At 40.5% G+C, this 22,643-nt stretch overlaps 3 protein-coding genes across 6 annotated transcripts; 2 read left to right on the top strand and 1 right to left on the bottom strand.

Annotated features, from left to right (window-relative positions):
* Nucleotides 1-235: 235 nt before the first annotated feature.
* Nucleotides 236-5,916, top strand: mon1bb (MON1 secretory trafficking family member Bb). Its single transcript, XM_026347430.1, has 6 exons — nt 236-361; nt 917-1,011; nt 1,105-1,707; nt 2,008-2,800; nt 3,288-3,435; nt 4,412-5,916. Exons 2-6 carry the CDS (start codon nt 933-935, stop codon nt 4,637-4,639), a joined length of 1,851 nt encoding a protein of 616 aa, XP_026203215.1. The 5' UTR covers nt 236-361; nt 917-932; the 3' UTR covers nt 4,640-5,916.
* On the bottom strand, nt 4,718-16,441 carry brpf3a (bromodomain and PHD finger containing, 3a). Of its 3 annotated transcripts, none has more exons than XM_026347429.1 (13): nt 16,117-16,441; nt 13,246-14,772; nt 12,861-13,017; nt 11,701-11,832; nt 11,101-11,229; nt 10,690-11,002; nt 10,286-10,609; nt 9,615-10,166; nt 9,474-9,528; nt 9,171-9,259; nt 8,887-8,960; nt 8,601-8,755; nt 4,718-8,507 (listed from the first exon to the last, which is right to left on the bottom strand). In XM_026347429.1, exons 2-13 carry the CDS (start codon nt 14,751-14,753, stop codon nt 8,324-8,326), a joined length of 3,672 nt encoding a protein of 1,223 aa, XP_026203214.1. In that variant the 5' UTR covers nt 14,754-14,772; nt 16,117-16,441; the 3' UTR covers nt 4,718-8,323. The 3 variants fall into 3 exon arrangements, with proteins under 3 accessions (XP_026203214.1, XP_026203212.1, XP_026203213.1); XM_026347427.1 differs by having other exon boundaries at nt 8,887-8,984; XM_026347428.1 differs by having other exon boundaries at nt 8,887-8,984; nt 16,352-16,430.
* On the top strand, nt 11,158-22,626 carry si:dkey-183j2.10 (glutamate receptor U1). 2 transcript variants are annotated; one of them, XM_026347432.1, is made up of 10 exons: nt 11,158-11,278; nt 18,326-18,408; nt 19,961-19,992; nt 20,081-20,260; nt 20,368-20,591; nt 20,746-20,843; nt 20,974-21,191; nt 21,302-21,521; nt 21,631-21,875; nt 22,126-22,626. In XM_026347432.1, exons 2-10 carry the CDS (start codon nt 18,327-18,329, stop codon nt 22,222-22,224), a joined length of 1,398 nt encoding a protein of 465 aa, XP_026203217.1. In that variant the 5' UTR covers nt 11,158-11,278; nt 18,326; the 3' UTR covers nt 22,225-22,626. The 2 variants fall into 2 exon arrangements, with proteins under 2 accessions (XP_026203217.1, XP_026203216.1); XM_026347431.1 differs by lacking the exon at nt 11,158-11,278 and adding an exon at nt 18,109-18,173.
* Nucleotides 22,627-22,643: the final 17 nt, after the last annotated feature.

The raw sequence follows: 22,643 nt of genomic DNA on the forward strand, positions 1-22,643 counted from the left end.
GGCTTTGTTGCAGAGAGAGATAGTACGTACACGTCTAGCAGCGATGGCTTTTAATAAATCTGAAGAAATCACTAAAAGATGACGAAATACCTTTTTAAATTTAGCATACCCAGCTAAGGGTTACGTTAGTCTCACGTACTGCTGTCTGTAACGTACTGTAAAGGGGCGGGACTACGCCAAGGTACGGGATACTCTGATTGGTCCGCTGTACTTGTCATCAGAGATTCCGGATGTCTGCTGTGGTAAGAGGAGAATTTGTTTTTTGTTTCTCATTCTTGACAGCTTGTTGGTGATCGAGCTGCTGATGGAAATTAATGTAGTAAATCAGGTTTTCAACTAAACGCTTCTACGGTGAAAAATTGTAAGTTATTTTAATTGTCGTTATAGATCTAATTGTAGTTGACTAGGGTTACTTGCTTGCTCACTGTTAAGCCAAGGCCATGAAATTGATCTGTGTGTGCCGCTTGCTAGCAGGTTAGCCGTGTAACTACAGTCAACACATACTGAGCTGCATTGAGAGTCACAGTCAAACGTTTATTATAGTACGAACTAACCTTTCTCGGCGGTGTGCAAATTAGAGGACAAGCTAACATTACCGCCACAAGTAACAATTATTACGTTAACGTTAGCTCCCTGGGTCTAGCGGACAAATAAGTTAATTTGGTCTCTCCGTCCAATCAGTTGTAGTTTATCAGCAGTGTAACATTATCCACGGTGCAGGAAGTTGTAATAAGTCTAAATCCCAGTGTCTGTTTTGGCATCTTTGAGTTGTAATTCACTTCTGTAATCAGTTTGCATCTGTAATCATGAGACTTCACCACTAATTTAGTCTGAGTGCTCCAATTCATATGAAATCGAGATGCATTCTGCCTCAGTGCTGAGCTGAATTGACTATACTGTATATTTTAATCTTCAGTGACTGGGATGGTATCATGGAGAGAGACAATCATCAAGCAGGACAAGCACAGGGAGTGAGTTTTTGTGATCCGCCTTCTGAGAGCAATCCACCTGGTAAATACATAATATAATCCTTTCATTAAAGCTACTCTGAGGCTTACTCTTCACTTAAAACTTTAATGTTATGTGTTTTTATCTTTATGTCAGCTGAAACCTTGGCGACCTCTCTCTGCCTCTTGGGGAATCATATGTTTCCGGATTCGGTGGAAAGAAAAGAAGAAATAAGTACCGGTGCTGACAAAGAAGAGCCTGCGGATTTGCACCAGTCAGATGTTAAACCAAATGAGCAAAGTGTGGATGCAGAACTCCTTTCTAACCAGGTAAAAAAGCTAGAGACTGAAGAGATAGAAACTTTAGAGGAACTGATCAATGAATCTACTCAGCCAACTGACAGAGATGCAGAGGATGTTGCTATGGACAATGACCAGAGTGACTCTGGTGAGTTTGTGGTTACAATGCTGGCGAAGGCCAAGCTGGAGGAGCAAGGTATAGGTGTGAAGGGAAGGTCATCTCCACTGTTGGAGGCAGGTATCCAGGAATCGCCTGCTTTTATATCTCATCGAGATGAGGATGTGACGGCCGACAGCTGGCGGCAGCACAGGAAGCATGTGTTTGTGCTAAGTGAAGCAGGCAAACCCATTTATTCCAGATATGGCAGTGAAGAGGCTCTTTCATCCACAATGGGAGTCATGATGGCGCTGGTGTCCTTTGTCCAAAGTGGAGATAATATCATCCGCTCAGTGTATTCAGGTGAGCTCATTAGTTTGTATGCGTGTGTTATTATGTTTCCCTTATATAGCTTTTGTTATATAAAGATATGTCACCCCAATCACTTTTACAGAGGGTTGTAAGTAGGAAGCAGTTAGTAAATAAGATAACTTTTTAGTCATCGTACATTGTACAGTTAATTTGTAGGCACTCTTTGGATTCAGTAATAAGACAAAATGTGACAACGGTGGATTGGACATGTTATATGTGGCAAGTTATTGATGTTTGTTGTTTTAAAGATTATCTTCAATGTTTGCTGATGCCTTTCTTTCCCTCCGTCAGAGGAACACACTGTGGTGTTCTTACAGAAAGGGCCTCTAGTGCTGGTGTGTGTCTCCAGCAGTCGCCAGTCCGAGGACCAGCTCCGTGGAGAGCTCTTGTACGTGTACTATCAGATCATCAGCATGCTCACCCAGGCCAGCATATCTCGCATTTTTGAACACAAGAAAAACTATGACCTGAGGAGGCTCCTGGCTGGCTCGGAGAAGATCCTAGATGGCCTTCTCAACCTGGTGGATTCTGATCCCAGCTTCCTACTTGCAGCGGTACACTGCTTACCTTTAGCATCTTCTCTCAGGGACTCTCTCAGTCAGATTCTGCAGAAAGCTATCACCCCCAATTTGGTTTTCTCCATTCTCATCGCCAAGAACCAGCTGCTCACCATAGTCCAAGAGAAGACCGTTATCGAGGACACCAGGCTGGAGCCTGCTGACGTCCACCTCCTGCTCAATCTAATTGGAGCCTCCTCTGCTTTTCAGGCTGGAGAGATCTGGACTCCTATCTGTCTCCCTCTCTTTAATCCTGACTGTTATTTTTATGCATACATTTCCTACCTGGATCCCCCAGAATGCACTGTTTGTTTGCTGCTGCTCTCGACTGACAAGGAGGCTTTCTACGCCGTAGCTGAGTGCAAGAGGAAGATAGAGGAGGCTATGGTGGCTCAGAACTCCCTGAGTCTCATTGCCAAAGCACAGTCATACAGCGTGAGCCAGGTGGGCGTCTCAGACCTCAGACACTTCATGTACAAGCCCTTTGATGTGCCAGACAACTACCGCCAGCTCACTCAGTTCACCAGGTGTGTGTGCTTCTGTGAATCTATTATTGTCCAAGCATCTACAGGAAAAGGAATAGTCACTGGTGCTGTTTTAGGAAGTGAAAATAGTGCTATTATATTTTAACTTGCACTAAATATAGACCATGGTATTTCAGTTGTATAATATTTATTATATAACAAATTGAAGTTCTTTACCACTTATTCTGCCAAGCTTCTTTATTATCCTCAATGAACTGAAAATATTAGATGTCCTAATTACATGCAACATCAGACATTTATAATTTTGAAAATGAGTGACATTAACCAAATAATCAAAGCACTACACATAAATACCTTACACTTATTATTACAATAATTTAGCATCTTTTATTCCAAAGAGCAAAAGGTCTCCCCTAAAATAATTGTGCAATCGTCCTAAAGAGATCAGTTATCATCATAGTCAATAAAGTTTGTCTCTGTATGTCACTGTATTTGTATGTTTTACACTATGATTTGTTGCTGCATGTAGCCCAGAGATGGAAGCACCGTACAGCAGTGATGAGGAGAAAATGAGACTGCTGGACCTTTATCGTTATATGCACAGCCGCATCCACAGCACCTCACGACCCCTAAAGCTCATTTACCATGTTGCTGAGAGGGAAACTCTACTAGCCTGGGTATGTAACTTGCTTTAGTCATGCATATTTGCTGCTGTTGTATATAGTAGATCTCCTCAGCACTCCTCAGTCTTTGTGTGTTTTGATTTACTCTTGACATGGGTATGTCTAAACGGATTGCAGACTGCTAATGCTAAGCAACTTTTATGTGTACTCAAGAAATGACGTTACTCACAGAAATCAGATTATGTACGTGAATTTGTTTGCGTTCACTTTAAATGCATGCAAACAAGCAGCAGGTCATGCATCAGGGTCCTCCTCCACCTGACCTTGTTTTGGAAGGATTTTCATTTGTTTCATACACAGCTCGGGAAGTGCCATGAAGGCGAAAGGATAAATTGTGCACCAGTTACTAAATTGAGAGCAAAAATTAAGTGATCTGTGCACACAAATTCATTTTAAACAAGTAATTTAATATTAATATGAAATCCCCTCAGCCATCACACTGCAGCAGAATCACATAAACATCTCTTAATTAACTTTTGCCTAAAAACAAAGAATAAAATATGAAATTTCTGTCACCACCAATTAGTCTGCTATTATCACTGCAATCCTACAGAGTAGGATGTGATTTTTCAGTTGTGGAAATTGAGTTATTCAGACTTTTGTGTTAGATTTGGTTTATATCAGACTGGATAGGATTATCTTGTACATGAGAATGTCTTGTTATGTGTAAACGTCTTTTGTGATGCTTCTTGACAACCATAGCAAGACTTTTTGTCTTAATTCTTTATCCTCCACCTGCATACCTATAAAAGCCAAAATAGAAACCCAGTTTTTTTTTATGAGAGAGAAATCTGGCTGGAATATTCAGGTTTCTATATACTGACTATAATCATGTTCTAGAAACTGTATTTTCATTTCATGAACTCGGCTCACTGTAACCTGGTTACTTCAGTGGGTCTAAACACACGGCTGCAGTTTATCTTACGATTAACTAAATCATCTAAAGTGTCCATTTTCCTCTCCACCATAGGTCACAAGTAAATTTGAACTGTATACCTGCTTCAGCCCTCTGGTGACAAAGGCCTGTGCTATTACTGCTATCACCAAGCTTCTGAGGTGGATTAAAAAGGAGGAGGACCGTCTCTTCATCAGATACCCTCCAAAATATTCAACCACCCCGAATCCCAGCAAGAGCTCTCGAGGTGGCAAATCTGACCAGCAAGACACCACAGATAACGGCTTCTTATCTCTTCTATAGGACTTAGTGCTGCAATAAGTGGCTCTGCCTCATTCAACAATATTTGTTACACTGGTTCCAAGATATTTTTGAACCCTCTTTTGACACACGTTGGACTTGACAGACGTTTGACTACTGCTATCAAACACTACATTTGACACTATTTAAGAAGGAGTGATTTCTTTGAAACTAGTATTATTTCTTTACCTTAACAAGAAAGCATGTCATCACATCACTGCTTTCGATCAGAAACAGTCAGGGCAAAACTGCATTAGTTCGTTTTAAATTGAACTGTGGTAGAATATACTTGCAAAGATATTTAAATGTTTTTATATTGTTTTATTATCGCAGCAAGAGAGAAATCTTCCTCACAGACATTGAATTGAATGTAACACAATAGTTCATTCATATGCTATAACAAATTATCCTCTTTTTTTTGTGGAAGTTAAAAATGAAGTTAAACTAGCTTCCTCAGGCTAGTTGTTGTGTTTAGATTTTTTTTTTTCATTTTCCCTTAGCATCCCAATGTTATAAATTAGGATATGCAGGAATTAAAAGTATGTACATTAACTGGAATAACAACAACTGGAACTACCAAAACAGGGACAGACCACTATTTGTCAGACAAATTGTCCTCTATGAATTGGTTGCACATCTCTGTGACGGAATTTGAAAACATGACTTTGTTTCATCTTCCAGTGTCTCCATTCAAATTAAAACGACCAAGTTTCATTCATGTTACATTCTGTGTAGGAAACAAGTATGAAATCCCAGCCTGCTACACCTGATCTCTTTACAGTGTCCTTTTCATTACCAGTCAAGTTGATCTCATGCAGTGTTGCCGTGCAAATAGTTCCAATACGATTATGAGTAGTGAGTTCAGGCGCCTTATATTTTTGAAGAGTTTTGTGAAGGTGGTCTATAAACAGTAGCCTCATCCTTGTGTCCTGAGGAATTTCCTGTCATTTAAAGTCCTAAAGAGTATGTCTACAGTATTATGTAACAAGTCCCAGGTTGCACAAATCGACAGTTGTCCTATGAAGGAGTAATGTAGAGAATAAGCTTAGTTTACTTTCTACCAGAACATGACAACTTAATATCAAGTACTGCTTGATTTGGGGGGGTTTGTGATTTATGCAATACTTTTCTTAGAGTTTCCCAAAAGAGCTAATCATTTGATACCAACTGAAGCAAATACAGAGCCTGCCAGTGTGCAGCCGCTGAGCTGCATTTGCAGATAATTTGTCTGCAGGCTAGAATTCAGTTGAACACAAAAATAAAGTTTGAGAATAACTTCATTGTGCATACTGGAGATGTTTGATGTGTTAAACTTCAGCTGTTGGCCTAGGGAAATAGTTAAATCCTTTATACTCAGTAGCAAATTATGTTATTCTTTCCACGAAATGACTGGTCGGTAACATACTGACACAGAATATCTGTGTTTTGTTGGATCTTCAGTGAAAATCAAATGTTTTGGCACTGTTACTCAAAATCTTCCACCAAAAATCCCCTTTAAACCGCCAACCCCAGCAGAAAACCGGGATATGTTTGAAGGTAATCATGTTTCGTTTTCATGCTATGGTGTTTTACAAACACATTATCAATTCCAATGGCAAGTATTGAACCAGGTTAATGGTAAAAGCAACATATTCATAAAGCTTTTGTTTCCTGTAATGTCGTGAAAAACAGCATTATAACAGCTTCTTCACTGGCCAAAATACTGATACTGATAATAAGTATGATGTAGTCTTTCATATGATGATTGTTTCCCCACAGTGCACAGTAGGAAGCTGCAAAGGTAATACTGATAGCATTTTACATATTGAAAAAGTACGCTGTCCGTAGATCCTTTGACAATAGGTCAGGCAGTTTGGATGTAGTCTGTATAGAAATGTAGATGAACCTCATTTTCACACTTTTCTTCCCTTTATTTAATGCTGACATAAGTTTCTACAGTATTATCTCTTCTCTTATCTCTCTTTTAAAAAAGACATACATGTTGAGTTGTTTCAAACAGCATTTATTCTGTGTGTGAGAAAATATTGTCTCAGACAGATTAGAGATCTTGCAGTACACTTCAAATGACAAGATCAAAAAATCTCCTGTGCCACCAAGAAAAACAAAATCTCGTATAGACCAGTGTTGTCACTACAGCCTACAGAGTTCAAGCCTTGTGCCATCATATGTTCTGACATGTTGGTGAATACCATCACTATTACAAAGAGCTACTTAGCATCATACATAAATCTTTTCAATATTTTACTTTTTAAATACCACTCTTGACTGTCACAAATTATAAATTAAAATCTAAATTCGATTTTTGCATTCCTTAAATTACCTCATGTAAGCCAATATAAACACACATTTACATATTTACAAAACTATACACATGCACCTTTACTACACTGAGGTTGTATACATATATGTATATACTGCACACACACGCGCACACACACACACACACACACACTCACAAGGTTTTGCCACACATATGGCTCCAGGAGTGACCGATTTCTTTTCTTTTTAAAACAGGCCGATTGTGCTTTTCAAGTCATTTCAGACAGATTTGCAATCAATTGCGAGTCCTTCAGTGAGCGATTGCAGTAGACTTTGTCATAATTTCAAAATAATCAGCTTCACTCTTCTGTAGTGGCTTCACATCTTTCTCACCAAGTAGCTGCAACATTCTAGTTTCATAATACAGTTTCACAATATGGAAAAATAAGTAAAAATCTTTCAAGTCCCACCTACAACACGTCATAGCTGGACTAAATCTTTTTCTTTATCAGTATTTCTCGGTCTATCTCGGTGTGTTTACTGAGCAATTCTTAGAATTGTTGAATAGTCACAGTAAGAATCCACTTCAGGGTTAGCTTTTCATTTAATATCAATGCCAGCTGAGGCAGATTTGACGCAGTTCTTTTATAATATATGAATATTCTGCACGTCAAGTTAGATTTTATTTATATAGTACAATATCACTATTTTGCCTAAAGGGTCTGTACATCATATGACACTCTAAGCCTTTCAACCTTCAAATTGAATGAGAATATCAATGAAAGAAAACCGAGCAACTTAACGGCTACATTTGGCACCTTAATCGAGGGAGCATGTGAAGGAAAGGTCTTCATTTGTTAGGTGCTTACAAACCAACTGCAGAGAAATTATGGAAGTGCAGTTCACGTCCTGGACCGAGGGGAAAACCTTCAAATCTTTTCAGACGTTCAAACTGTCCAAAGCTGTCAAAACCACACTTACTCAAGAGTCCAGATATGACGTAAACATTAAGTGAGACTTTCACAATTCATTAAACACAGTGACATTTCAATGGCATATACAATCTAAATATGTTTTGAATCAAGACAGTCCCTTTCACAAGTACATATTTACACTTTTCTTACTTTGGCGTAAAATAAAAAAATTTATATGGACACATAGCAACAGTGGTTGTGTAAAAGCTCTTTAAAAAATTACATGAAGAAATGAACAAATTTATCTACGAAAATGTGTTCGAGCACTTTCTCTGTCAATTTTAAGAATCAGAGCAACAGTTTTAATGCAGAAAACCTTCAAATACCACCACAATGGTTGGAAACGTAATCCTTTGTTTTACTTTCCCACCTTTTTAAGAGCGTTGATGAAGCTTTTGTAGATTTACAGTGACCAGGAAGCCTGTTTAAACTGACAATATTTTTAAGCTAAGATTTATATAAAATTGGAGGGAGTGAAGTTAAGATTTCCTCTCACGTGGTTTAAATGAACCATAGCCCGGTCATACGCAGTGTGGACAGACTTGCGAACACTGGGTTTCTTGCCTTCCATCAAGCGCAGTTTGTCTACAGTGTCATCCATTCCGAGAGGCAGTAGTTTGTTACGAGGGAGCCATTGCCTGAAAAAGCACAAGACAGAAATGTCAAAATAGGACTACCCCCGATTATTTTCAAAGTCAGAATAAGGTTTATCCTGCCTGTCTGAATCTTACCAAGTTCTTTTGGTGTCAAAAAAGAGCACTAAGAAGAGTTTTTCTCCTTCTTCTGTTTGTCTCCACTCGCCCAGTTTGAGCACCTCCCCAGGAGGCACTGGGATAGGGATGCCGTTGTGAAGAAGTCCTTCCTGGGGCATGTCCGGATCAACAATCTGTAACAACAGATTACATCTGTTATAGTAGAACTGAATTTTTACTTTACTACTATAGGATGTTATTAGCTCCGAGACGGGGAGACGGAAAGAAAGGATTGGTATGTACATCAACTGAAAAACAGTCTCACCATTGCTGGATATGATGGATATCCTCTGCATTTGGCCCAAACGAGGTCCAGTGGTGCAAGCTCAGTCTGACTATCTAAAGACAGAAGTGTAGACTTTCCTGTGAACGGGATATTCTATATTTATTTGTGTTTGTGACAGTTCACCTAGATCTGAACTGACTACTAGTTCTGAACATTTTAGACCTTTGGTGTTTGAGTGTATAATCCTACTTTATACATCTAATAAACTCACACAAACAAAGAAGAATTTCACTTTATTTTGATTGACTTTTCATGATACATACCAGTTCCAGAGACATCTCCATTCTCACTGCTAGGGACTTTTACCAGTGCTGGTTTACCACGACTCCGTTTAGGTGGGGAGACACTGCAGCTGTCAAAAAAGAAGAAAGCAAGACGAGAGACGTGAGTGAGTCTTATCTGGGAGAAGCAGAAACAAGCTCTCATTATTCTCTCACATAATCTATGTACAGTTATTCAAAAAAGTTAATTTATTCTCCCAGCAGATGCAGATTTAAAGTGAAATGTAGTATGACATATAGGTATAATTCAAACTTAAGAAATGTAAATCACCTCCTAATACTTACTTTAGTTTTTGGTCGTCATCCTCATCTGCAGACGTGTGCTTTCCATTTGTTAGGCCTAATAAGGAAATTTAAATTGTGATTAATATTGTCTTTCTCAATCTGAAACAATCTCTCTTAAGATCAACTGTGTTTACTCCAAACCTGCTTCTCTGGGTGGTGGACGTTCTTTGTCTGCTTCACTTTCTGAGCTTAGGCCTCTGGACCTGAGGTGGTGTGAGGAGGGAGAGGGAGGTGTAGGGGAGGCATTTGGAGTCGGAGGTAGGGTGATGTTGGTTACACTGGGTGAATTTGGGTTGGTAGGGGTGCTATCCAACCCATTGGTTTTACCCTCAGACATTTTCCCATTCTGTTGTGGCGGCGACTTGCTTTTTGCCATCCGTGCCCCATTTTTAGCTTTCTTGAACAGTACAGACGTGCGCCGACCAACTCCAACCAAAGGCAGCGCTGGGGGTGTTCCCAGGGGTGTAACCTCATGAATAGCCTCCGGCTGTGAAGATGGTGTTTCACCAACCTCAGCCTCATCTTCTCCGTGGCTTTTGCTCCCACTGCGGGATGACCTCTGACGCTTGTATGAGCGCCCAGGTGACCTTCGCCCTCCAGTTATGATGCCCAGCACAGGGGGCTCAAGAGGCGCATCTCCCGGCAGCGGTGAGGATACTGGACAAGTAAGTTCCAACACAGGAGGAGAGTCGTCTGGATCAAAGAGTATATATATATTTCAGAATAATAAATAATGTACAAACTCTGTTATTATTAGTGAAATTATATTAAAGTAAAAAAAAATACACAAAGTGAGATTCAGTTTTTTTTACCTGCCACGGAGTTGGACACAGTCAAAGGTCCGTTATCCACGACTCCTGTCTTGTCAGTTTTCTTCTCTTTCTCTTCCTCTCCGTCGTTCTCCTCTTCTTTTCCTTCATCCCCCTTGTTGTTACCATTCACAGACAGATTGCTTTGCTGCTGCTGGTTCATCTTCTGTCTCAGAGTGTTAATCTCGCGCCGCAGCAGCCTGATGCGTTTGGTCCGACCACCACTGGTACGCATGGATGTAACCATGTCCAGTTTATCCAGTAAAGCCTTCAGTTGCTCGTCTGTGGTTAAGTGCAGCCTGTTCTCTGGATCCAGCAGAGAGTCGACTATAGGGAACAAGGTAAGTCAGTATAAGACATGTGGGTTACATTCAGTAAGAACTGTGTAGTTCCTACTTTCAACTCACCATCATCCCATGTACAATGGTAGAAGCCATGTTTGTTCGGAGCCTCTGGGAGATGCATGCCAGTGTTGGGGTCCAGGCCAATGCTCTGAGACTGCCTGTGAGCATGACGGAGGATGGCTCCGCCCACCTCCTGCAGCTGTAAGGCTGCCTTGTGAAACATGGTGTCCTTGGAGTTGTACTTGAGGCAGTTGGAGATGATGAGGTCAAAGTCTTTCTCTAAGTCTGCGATGGAGCAGTAAGCATGTCCTTCCAGTTTGGTACGCATGGTGGAGAAATCCATGGGTTGGGAAACAAACTCCAGGTAATCTGGGACCTTAGAGAATCATTACATCATCATATTAGCATATTAGCTGAGTCATAATAATGCAGAGGGAATGCTACTAAAGATGACTGCTTTCTAGCTGCACCAACCTCTGACAGATTGACAGGCTGGGTGAAGATTTTGGAGGTGTCCTTCTCTTGCAGTTGCTCCAAGGTGGAACGCAAAAGCACCAACGCAGGAGTCAACTTCAACTCAAGAGCAGCCTGCTGAATTTTCATCTGCAGAGTTATGACGTAAACACACAAGGGAGAAAAGAGGAAAAGCAAGGTCAGTCTACAGGGTTTAAATGAACTGACAAATATCGAAGAGACCAAAGACTAAGGCTGCCTCCAACAGCTATTTTCATTACTGATTCCTCTGCTGATTATTTTCTTTCTAATTTAGTACATTTTTAGTCATTTGTTGTATAAACTGGCCATTACAACTTCTCTTCTGGCAATCATTTCAATTACAGTTTAAATCCCCAAGGTATTCAGAAATGTATGATAGCAGCACTAGAAAAAACAGAAATCAGTAATTATTCACATTTTTAAAGCTTCAAATTTTAATCAAATATTAAAATGGTTACTATTAATGTGAGATATTTTTGCAATTGACACTCTACACTCTTTTTGAATATGTCTGAGTGATAGGACTTGTAAAATAACCTAAATAATAATAGCCTTCTCATGCCTCAGACTCCTTCGCACCTGTTCTCTCTTTAGCCGCTCTCTCTTGCGGATGAGCTCCACCAAGAGTCTGGCTCTTTCCAGGTCCTGCCTCAGTTTTTGCCAGTATCGAAGCTCCTCTCTTGCAGCACATAGCTTCTCATCAGGCTCCTTCTGAATATGACATAATAAACACATAGCGGTTAGATTTGTGAGCTTTTAAAACATGTGGGCTGAGCACAATTGGTTCTAGGCTTGTATTAGGAACTTCATTACAGTCACCCAGTTGTTAAAATAGAAAAATATATTTTACATTAGCTGCTGTTAATAAATATTTCTTACAACCTTAAGCCTAACATTATAAATGACGGTGCACTAGATTAAAAAAGTATCTGTAACTGTCGCCCTCCACAGCACTGAGATGTCTACAGCAACGAAGATAAAACGCAAGGGTTGTGTGGAAAATTGCCATCTGTCCGAAACAGCTCTTGCAAAGTGTGATGCCTGGGCTTATGCTAGATTTTAGTGTGGGAGAATACAAACATGGTGGTGCCATGAAGGACCCATAAGTACATGGAGTTTCAATGATTTATCATATGTATACTTTTGAATTTACTGATAAAAACCTTTTTTTGTTGAGCTGAAACCTGACCTGAGGGCTATGAGTTGACAGCAAATGTTTGGTAATAATTTTAAAATGCCCTTTAGTAGATCTCCTTGTTCAATTCCCAACATTAGTTTTCTTTTCTGTTCCCATCTACCATCCTGTAGACGTGTCTGTGGCTTTCTGTCATGTAACTCCCCACACCCCTTCTCTCCACCAGAAGCTTCCACGGTGTGCGCACAAATGTTGCTTTACAGTGTGTTTTCTTTTTTTATACTAGATATAACGTGAGGTGAAATCGTAGCCTGTAGTTCCCCTTAAATTAGTTATGAGCACAATCACTTGTCAAGAAAGACAAAATAACACATGCTCAGCTTGTGGCCATGTGTGAAAATGTAAGCCTTAAAGTGCTAACATATTCAATTTTCTGTACTTCAAAATAGTTTCCTGTGAAATATCACAGGATCTGACAAACTGAAGTCCTATACAACAATATACTTACTGTTGTGCTGCAATTGCAGAAGTTATTTTTGTGTAAACGATTGCCTTTCTTCTATGATTTTCATTTTTACATACACTCTCCAATCCTTCTCTTTACCTGCTCTGCAGTCTTGTGGGCCTGTAGGTGGGAATGAAGTCGCCGTATTAAAGGCATCCCATTTCGTGACTGTCGTTTAAGTAACCAGTAGTTATGAAGCCTCTGCATGAACTGATTTTTCCTCTGGACTTCAACTCCTGTGCAGATCTTGTTCAGCCTGTGGAGTTGTAAGAGTTATACATTACAACCTGTGTGGCAGTTTTTGTGGTCATTACAACACCATAAACTTGTCACAAGGACATTTCAAATATCAAATAATGTCTAAAAACACTGAATTGTTTGCAAATGATTCCTGAATATTAATAATCTTCTTTCAAAGCCACACCACACCAAGTTACCAAGGCATTCTGGGTTATGTAAAGTGGATGATATGCAAATGTCACACCTGTGAGACGGGATCTGAGGCACAAGCAGCACAGGCACATTCGAACGCCGTGTCGACCCACCAGATCCTTTCGTATTCTTCTTTTTCTGGCCCTTGGAGACTTTCTTGTTCGGTGGCGAGGGGGAGGTTTGCGTATATGACCTTTGACCCCTGTTCCCTCTGCCCCCTACCATTCTTCCTTCAACCGACTCGTCTCCTGACCCATCCCGGCGAGACCCAACAGGAGAGTGATGCTCACAGAAAGCTGTCTTCTTCACAGAGAAGGTGGTACCATTGACACCCGTCTCCCGGACTGGGTCTATCTTCATAAATAGGCCGGCCTTTTGAGCACAGGTGACATGAAAGGCCCTGTAACAGTTGGCTTTGTGACATTGGATGGAAGCTCCCCTGCCTTTCTGCTTACACAGGTAGCAGGTGAGCTTCCATCGGGCAGGAGGGATGTTCTTGACCCCCTCAACGGGCTCCAAAAACACTGTGTTGGCAAAGCACACCTCTGGGATCCATATGGCACAGACAACGTGGGCCCAACGTCCATCACTTGTCTGTTTAAAGGCACCTCCTCGGTTAGGACAGAGCACACAGTCTACAGGACGGGAAGGGGACTGCAGGCAACAGCGGCACAGCCACTGGCCCTCAGGTACGTAGGGCACACCATAACATTCCTGGTGGACAGCCAGGTTGCAGATGTCACAGAACAGGATGACATTACTGTTTAGACATTCATCATCCAGACAGACGCAGCAGAAGGCATCCTCGTCCACAGCACTCTGGGAAAGAGCCTGGCTACGGGACTCAAGGATGGACTCCCTCTCTAGACGATCGATCAGCAATTCAAAAGTATCTGGAGCCACAGAGGCATGGCCATCAGACACCCTCTTTTGATTCACCATCTCGAGCCAGGCCAGGTCCTCCTCATCCATGTCGTACTCGGCCACACTGTCCTGCTCTTCCCCTGACTTTTCTATGTAACGGTAGTAGGCTGTTAGAAGAGGAGGCGCCTCTGAAGAACAAACTGAGTTCAACACACGAAAGGTGGGCTCAGGCAGGGACATTTCATGGGACAGGTGATGGATGGAATTGGTAGCTCCTTGGTGCTGCTGGGACCCAGAACGTTGGTTCTGATGAGATGTATTTTTACCACTCCTCCTGTTTTTACTGCTGGAGGGTTTTCTCCATGATCTGGTTTTATTTTGCGTTTGCTCACTGTTTTCTTTGTTGCTGTTGCACTCAGCAATGTCCTGGGCCATCATCTCGTCCTCGGTTATAACTGGCAGAGGATCTGTGATGTTAATCCGATGGAGCCTTCCATCTAGGTCCACTTCCACTATTTTCTGTGCCTGAGCGTATGTCAAAGTCTCCCTGGATGGAGAAAGCTGCAGTCTGTAGGGTGAGGGGGGCCGCAACTGGCCAGATGAGCCCCTGCCCCTTCCTCTCCCTCTACCTCGACCCCTACCCATGTTGAGTCCGTTAACAACTGTTTCACATTCCCTCCTCCGCACTTTCCGCATGGGAGTTTACACCCGTTCCCTAACAGATGAGGAGAAGAAAAATTAATACAGCGATTTATGTAAATGTGTCTAGTTTCACTAGTTTCTACTTTGGTGCCATTCTCAAAAGAGGTTTAAAGAAGCTAATGTGTATTCATATTTCAAAATAAGTGGAAAATATAAAACCAAACAGTCTGTATTCTTTGCAATGAGCATCACACAAAATTAGCGAAGTACTAATGGTAATAATGTTTCACGTTGTACTACATTGTACAAAATATATGTTGTTGGTACATATCATATAATTATGGAATTAAGTCAATATAATCTGAATCAGATTGTTTTAGGCGAATAACAACTATGTTGATATTAATTTATTATCACACCACTAATGTGACAATAGACCTGCAGTAAAAGCTGAATTTTAAATTAATATTAATCATCTGTGTTGGTAGTGTTATTGTGCTATTTCAAGCCTTTACAAACCCACTAATGGACTAGTCGATTAGAAGTATAATGTGTTCATTACTCTGATAGTGTGTCCCAGATGTGGGACTGTGTCTCCCAGGGTGTTTGTTTATGTCCATTAATTTGGATTATCCTCCTCCTATTACACCATTACCTTAAGTTTACCTCCCTGGGAGAAAGCAAACTAACAAAAGTGTTTAAAAGTGTTAAAGTGTTGCCTATTTCCATTAATACTAAACCGATTCAATTGTATGCAGTATTATGCATTCAAGAGATTCTTTTCTGTCCGGTGGATGCGCCTATAATGACTTTCATGTGTTTTCTGGACACAACTGTGGTGCTGCTGAAATAAAAACACATTATGTTACCTCAGCCCTTGCTGCACAAAACCTACTGTAAGTTGGACTGCCTGGCTGCTTGTATGCATGCAGCTCAGCTTCTCTCCATTGGTCCAATCGGCTGTCAGTAACAGCGCCACGTTTATCCCCGGCCAATCAAATGGCAGCATCCTCTATTTTTTTTCCTTGTTGCTGTGCATAGTTAGGTTGAAGAGTGCTAAATACCAACCCGAGTCTCTAACATCTGTCAGCCATTTTAAGCGCACAACAGCAGAGACAACATTTGTATTGCAAGTTGATTAGCAGCCCAATTATACATGCCAATAGCAACCAGAAAGCAGATGCGTTGTGTGCACCGTGTCTTAATGCATACATTGGTCGCATGTATACGCTAGATCACGACACTGACAATGTGCAGCGTTACAGGTATTGCTTTGTACTCCAGACCCCTGCAAAAAGATTGTCTCTTGCTGATGTGATAACGTTACTCGGTCGGACAGGACACACAGACGTCGTGTCACAAACCCAACGGTTTTCCAAGCAACACTGAAAATACTGAAAATACTAAAGTGGTTTACCTTTTTGAACCGTCCTCTGCGGTGCCAAACAGAATAACTGCACCTGGCTAAATGTCAGCTAGTGACAGACTACAACCGAGGCGGACATGCTAGCTGTTAGCTTAGATAGCCGGTAATTTCAGGAGCGACAGCGTCATCTTCAGCACTTCATTTCTCCACTGTGACTCCGGTCAAACACACAGATTCGACCTGGTCTCATAGCCACGTTTTCAACCTTTCAAATGATGATAGTTACCAATTCAGAGGCAGCAGAATCTCGAAGATATCAAAATAATGTACCTTGGATGAGGCTAAATATTCAGTCAAGATGGCTTGAAAAATACGCCCCTTTGGAAAAAACACCTCAGCCAATCGAATGACGCCGCTTCTCCTCGCACGCAACGCGCACCGATTTCTGATTGGTCAGCGCGATACACCGAACTCATCGAAGTTGATCCGGAGCTCACTTCAGGCATAAGCGGTGAGAAAAACAAACAGACATATATTGCGCGCCTTGTGGCCTCATCTTCATTTCAGACCCCAAATTGTGCTCATTACACACTATTTGTAGATAAATATTTTATTTCTGAGGCTTATATTCAAACAGTCAAACATCCAGGTGTAATGACCAGATAATAAACAATAATCAGCTGCTCATACATACATTAGTTTACTTTTTATGTTGTTAGAGGTTTGCATAAGAGGGTGTCATACCTGGTCATCAATCATGTAACATCTAATTTATTAAGTATCTGTATTTTTGCTTATAAAAGTACTGAAAAACTTAATCAGTTGTCAAAATAGTCAACTAACTGTAATTAATCTAGTGACTTGTATTTCAGGAGACGTTAATAGCATGTGTCACAGTGATGTTGACATTCAGTAGCTGACACTGTAAATACACTATCAGTTAAATGTTTCATGTTAGATTAATACACCTAACACATATGGAGTTGCATACAGTGGTAAGCAAAGCTTGTTAAACAAAGCAAAATATTGCATTGGCAACTTTGCACACTGTTGGTAACATCTAACCTGCTTCAAGGACTAAATAAAAGCAAAGGTATTTATATGATTTAGCAAATATATCTGTGAGTGTGAGGACACCATTAACTTGGAGTAGGAAGACGATCATAAAGTTCTGGCTATAGTCCTGCATTTAATTTATCATTCACAGAAGTTGTTTATGCTTACATCAGCTGAGTTGACAAAAATGACTCCATTAGAGTAATTGCAGCCAGTTTTGTGACCTAATTGTTTTGTTGATAACACCATGGCCTATCAGTGCCAGTTAAATTTTGTTACGGTAAACCAGCTAAGCTGAGCTCCTACAGAGTGCAGACGTCGATTATAGCATTCTTTATCTATTACAAAATTATTTGTTGCTGTGAATTTTAGTGTACAGCTCTAAAATTATATATGTTAAATGTTTCTTCTATATTAACTTATTAATACAACCTGGAAAGCTACAAGAAAGATTGGACATTGAATAAGCTTGTTTGCATCCATTGCAGTCATTGATTGCAATTTCTTCGCAATAAAAACTAGAATAAAATTATTCTAAATAATAAGAGACACTAAACCCTGGATTCAAATCCAGGTTCTAGCTGTGAGGTGACAGTGAGGCACACATGGAAAACACCTATCTATGTCTTGGTCCCTTTAAAATGAAATAAATTATTCCATTTTGTAATTCACAGACTTAACTTTAACTTACTTATGATATATTCAGATTTTGTCTTATATTATGTAATTCAGTTTGATTACAGTACGTGCTCCTTTTCTATAACAAAATGATGGGACTCAAATACTTTTTAGCACAATTACTGAGTCATTACTAATATAAAGCACCACATTATAATCAACAGTGGAGGCTGTTAGCTTGTTTGTACGTCATGGTGCTTCTCCCCACCCTTTCAAATTTCTTACACTTCCTCCGCCCCCAAAAACTTTATTGGCTGTCTTAACATATTTAAATCTGAAATACTTCAGATCACGCTGCATTACAGTCGAGCTCACTGGGGTCTGTCTGAAGTCTGACGTTCTGATCCAGTGGTCAAATACTGGACATTTGTTAGGTAGCAACTTTTCTATGTATAGATGATAAATATTTATTGTAATGACTTTATTCACAGTTTTAAGGATGATCTTTATATAAATACATTCAAGTTTATCTAAATGATCCATCTGATTTACCAACAACTACTAATTGTCTGTTTCTAACTCATAGGATGCACATCAACAGAGACAGGATGCTGCTTGGTTTTCTACTGTCTTTTGGATTTTTTGTGGACATGGGAATGTGTAATACAGGTAAGTGGCTTTAAATTATATTACATTTACATTCAGTTGTTAGGCAGACCCTTTTATCCAAAGCGATTTACAAGTGAGGAACCAGGTACAAGACAAAGGCAGCGTAAGAGTGAGGTCTTGTCTAAGGACCCCTACTGGAGTAGGCCACAACTGGGATTCAAATCCCAGTCTCCCGCACGGAGGGCGGTGATCTTACACTACACTATTCAGTACAAACGCACAAATGTACAAACGAGCTAACAGCCTACATTTTAAATAGAGAGAAAATAATAACCTCACTAGATCAATAAAACATATTTAACCAGGTGTGTTAGAAAATACTGAGCAATGTTTACTTCAAATCACACTGAAAGTGAGTGTGCATTGATGCAGAAGTTGGTCTGATATTTTAAAGTCTGACCCGGTCATTGCATTTGTGATTCAGTGTGGTGACAGCTTGCTTTTTTTCTCTGCCAAATTCCTCGTGTTTTCACTGCTGGACTTAGTAGACATTTCTTAGAGTTGACAAGACATAAATACATAAACTGTCAGCTCAGATGAATATCAAAGTGCAGAGCCACATCCTGTCCAACTCTTGTAGAAAAACAGCAAAAGCAGCAAGCCAGTAGATGCTGTGACAAAGAAACGGTAATAAATCAACTCTGTGAACCAAACAAAGACTCTGTGTTTCAGAGTGGCCAAAAAGTGACAGAGGCTTGATGAGCTTGTATACGTGTCATCTTCTGAAAAGGAGGATCTAATGGTTGTCAGGATCCCCCTGTGGTGATGGATCCCCGAGGTCTTGGCCTGAATCAAGGCTTTTGATACTCTTTGACTGCCCCCCCATCTCACAGTGCCATGGCATTGATACTCTTTGAATGAACACGCTGCTCTAAACAGACTGTGGTGTGCAAACTGTTTTGAAGTAGGAGAGGACAGTGCCAGATCTCTAGGACACCGGAAACCAGTGGCGACTAGATGCTCGAAACATGCAGCCGAAAATTCACCTCAGACATCTCTGCATGTAAAGTGTGAAGATGGCCAGTGCACAAAGACATTATTGATTCTGCTAAATTTAGTGTTCGTTAGCTATGAAAAATAAACAAGCAGCCCTCTTACTCGAATGCTTGTGTCTGGTCGTAGCTTTCTAACGGTTCAGTTTTAGACCTGAATGACACATTCATTTGCCAGTGTTGTAAGACACAAAATTAATTGTCTACAGCTACATGAATTGCTCTGTGTGATTGTACGGTAATGCTGTGCGCTAAATGGTGGGTGGTGTTATCAACAGGATGGACTGACTGGCTGGCATTGCCAACCCTTGCTTTGTGGATGTAGTAGTGATTCAAAGAGCAACCAGTGGTTCTTGTACTTGACTGTATCTCTATTTTTCCATTAATGCTCAGTCTGTGACGAGTAAAAAAGGACCACTTGTTAATTTCAAGTCTCTAAGTTCACATTAGAGAATTCAGAATAGACTTTCTGTCAAATTATTTCAACTTTATAGTTCGCGTGCTGAACTGTGTATATGACGGGTTAATGCATGTCTGTCTTTTCTCCCCGTCAACTCCAGTGCCATCAGAGCTGAGAATCACAACGATAAAGGTAATTCATTTCTTTTTTTTAAACCTGCAAATACGATCAAAGTTAAAACACAATTTAATGATTATTATTTTAAATCTTATTCCTTTAGCAAGAGCCATACACAGTGTCCAAGGGCACACAGCTGGAGGGCTTTTGCATGGACCTGTTGTCTGAAGTAGCCAAGAAAGTGGGCTTCAAGTACAGAGTGCATCTGGTGAAGGACGGTTCATACGGCAGACAGGATGAGAACGGCAACTGGAATGGGATGATTGGAGAGGTGATAAGAGGGGTGAGTATTTGAAAACTGACTACCTAACAAACTTTCTAGTTTCTACAGTGAATGTACAGGATATAATGAATCTCTCGCATGTCTGAGGTTTTACACATTCTTTGCAGGAAGCAGACCTTGCGATTGCTCCACTGACTCTCACCGCAGCACGGGAGAAAGTGGTGGGAATGACCAAACCATTCATGCAGACAGGAATCAGCATCCTCCTAAGGAAGGACATCTCTGAGGAAACAGGCTTCTTTGATTTTCTTACCCCCTTTACAGCTGAGACCTGGGTTGGAATACTCATTGCCTACCTTGGGACCGCTGCTTCCATCTTTGTAGTTGCAAGGTTGGTGATAAGTTGTTTAATTGTAGTAATTTTCTTTCTATTTATTGATTTGGTTGTGTGGGCCGAAGTGTGAATTTCTATGGGGACATTTGCATATCCCTGCCAACAGTGGAGCACTGTCAAATAAAAAATTTATATTTTTATGCAAATGCAGAGTCAGTCCATGTGAGTGGAGTCAGCCTCAGAGTGAACAAAACAGATTCGGCCTCGTTCACAGCTTGTGGTACACAGCTGGTGCTCTGACGCTTCAAGGTAAACAGCAAAACACCTCACTCGAGTTTGTATGACTCCACAAAACAACAAAATAAAAAACAAACATGAAAATAATCTCTGCCTAAAACATCAGCTTAATTATTCCTTTTGTTGTTTTTGTGGTTACCAGGTGCCGGTCCCCACCCCAAAGCTCTTTCAGGACGTGTAATCTGTTGCAGCTGGTGGTTATTTACAGTCGTCCTCTTGGCTTGTTATTTCTCTAACCTTAGCTCCTCTAGGAGCTCTGAATCCACTCACTTGATGGTGAAAGGATTTGAGGACTTGGCCAGTCAGGACACGATTGAGTATGGCTGTCTGGCTGGTTCTTCCACGCTGGCTTTTTTCAAGGTGAATATGAGGATTTTGATCTTTATCAAGATATTAAAACATTAAGGATATTGGATTTCTTATCTCACTGCAGTTTCAGTTCCCTCTAATATTTTTTTTCCTTCATCCAGAATTCAAACAATCCTGTGTATCGCAGAATCTATGAGCACATGGAGAGAACTAAGAGTTTTGTGTCATCTGTGGACGAAGGGGTGCAGCGTGCAAAAGAAGGCAACTTTGCCTTTATTGGAGAGTCTGTCTCTCTGGACTTGGCTGTAGCACGTCATTGTGAACTGGTTAGGGCTCACGAAGTTATTGGCATGAGGGGATACAGCATTGCTGCCACCATTGGTGAGCCTGCCCATTTTTTAAATTTTCATTAAACAGTGTAATAGGTGATGAAATATAAAAACCACATTAATCCTACAAATAACATCAAGTTAATGTGAATTTCTTTAAGGCTCGCCCATTATAAAGAATCTCAGTGTGGCAATCCTACAACTGAATGAGGCTGGAGAACTGACGTACCTGCGAAGCAAGTGGTGGGCCAGCAGCTGCATAGCAGACAAGGCCAAGTCTTCAGCTGTGCAGCCGCACAGCCTCAAGGGAATGTTTCTGGTTCTTTCCCTGGGTCTGGGCCTGGGAACACTTCTGGCTGTCCTGGAGCTCACCTCCAAGAGTCGAAAAAATGCGGCAGTGCAGAAGGTGTGTGCAAGTGTTCTCACACATCACTTCCATTCGAAGTCTTAAAACTTGTCAGTTTTACTTTTCCTACATGTGTTTGTTCCATATTCAGTTTTAAATTGTTTCATAGACTTCAGGTAGATGGTTCTCACCTCGTCTGTTTAACATCAAAATGCAGTTTACACAACCAGACTCAGTCATGCACATGACTGACACTATCAGGTCTACATTAAATTCACAAACATAATGAACAAATTTGTTTTTCCCTCAGAAACCCTGCTGCACTTTGCTGACTGAAGAACTGAGTCTGCGCTTGAGGAGCAGCAACAGACCCCAGGAAAATGTAGACAAGGATAAAGAAAAAGCATAGAAACATATTTTTTTAACACAACTTGTTGAACCCATATTTGACAGAAATATTAAACTTTCAAAATAACAAAACTTAACATTTTTATTAAAAATATTCTTTTTATTGAAGTATAAACACTACAGGTTCCATGAAAAAGCAGCATTATAGGTTAAATATTATAAAAATAATCCTTGAAAGGATCCGTGTTTACACACATTTTACTAACAAATTGTGACATTTATAGGTTTGTTGTTACGTTTTTATGACTCTACATGATGCTTTTTTGTACAGTTGGCAATGATTTCAACAGTGTCTTTTTAAAAACTATTTCATACATACAAACTGTGTATGAGTTGAATGTAAACATCCCAGCAGCATGAAAACAACAACGTGAATGTAAACATGTTAGCAGGCCTAAAACAATAAAACTGCCTAATTGT

This window comes from Anabas testudineus, chromosome 5 (assembly GCF_900324465.2).
Source record: "Anabas testudineus chromosome 5, fAnaTes1.2, whole genome shotgun sequence".
NCBI lineage: Eukaryota > Metazoa > Chordata > Actinopteri > Anabantiformes > Anabantidae > Anabas > Anabas testudineus.

Excerpts from the sequence above, each read along its gene's own strand:
- si:dkey-183j2.10 (XM_026347432.1), top strand. The coding sequence starts at position 18,327 with ATGCACATCAACAGAGACAGGATGCTGCTTGGTTTTCTACTGTCTTTT. Across the intron at positions 18,409-19,960 it reads CATGGGAATGTGTAATACAG|TGCCATCAGAGCTGAGAATC; the intron begins GTAAGTGGCTTT and ends CGTCAACTCCAG. Across the intron at positions 21,192-21,301 it reads CCACGCTGGCTTTTTTCAAG|AATTCAAACAATCCTGTGTA; the intron begins GTGAATATGAGG and ends TCCTTCATCCAG.
- mon1bb (XM_026347430.1), top strand. The coding sequence starts at position 933 with ATGGAGAGAGACAATCATCAAGCAGGACAAGCACAGGGAGTGAGTTTT. Across the intron at positions 1,012-1,104 it reads TTCTGAGAGCAATCCACCTG|CTGAAACCTTGGCGACCTCT; the intron begins GTAAATACATAA and ends TCTTTATGTCAG. Across the intron at positions 3,436-4,411 it reads GGGAAACTCTACTAGCCTGG|GTCACAAGTAAATTTGAACT; the intron begins GTATGTAACTTG and ends TCTCCACCATAG.
- brpf3a (XM_026347427.1), bottom strand. The coding sequence starts at position 14,753 with ATGCGGAAAGTGCGGAGGAGGGAATGTGAAACAGTTGTTAACGGACTC. Across the intron at positions 10,610-10,689 it reads CCATTGTACATGGGATGATG|TCGACTCTCTGCTGGATCCA; the intron begins GTGAGTTGAAAG and ends TGTTCCCTATAG. Across the intron at positions 8,985-9,170 it reads TGGAGATGTCTCTGGAACTG|GAAAGTCTACACTTCTGTCT; the intron begins GTATGTATCATG and ends TCCCGTTCACAG.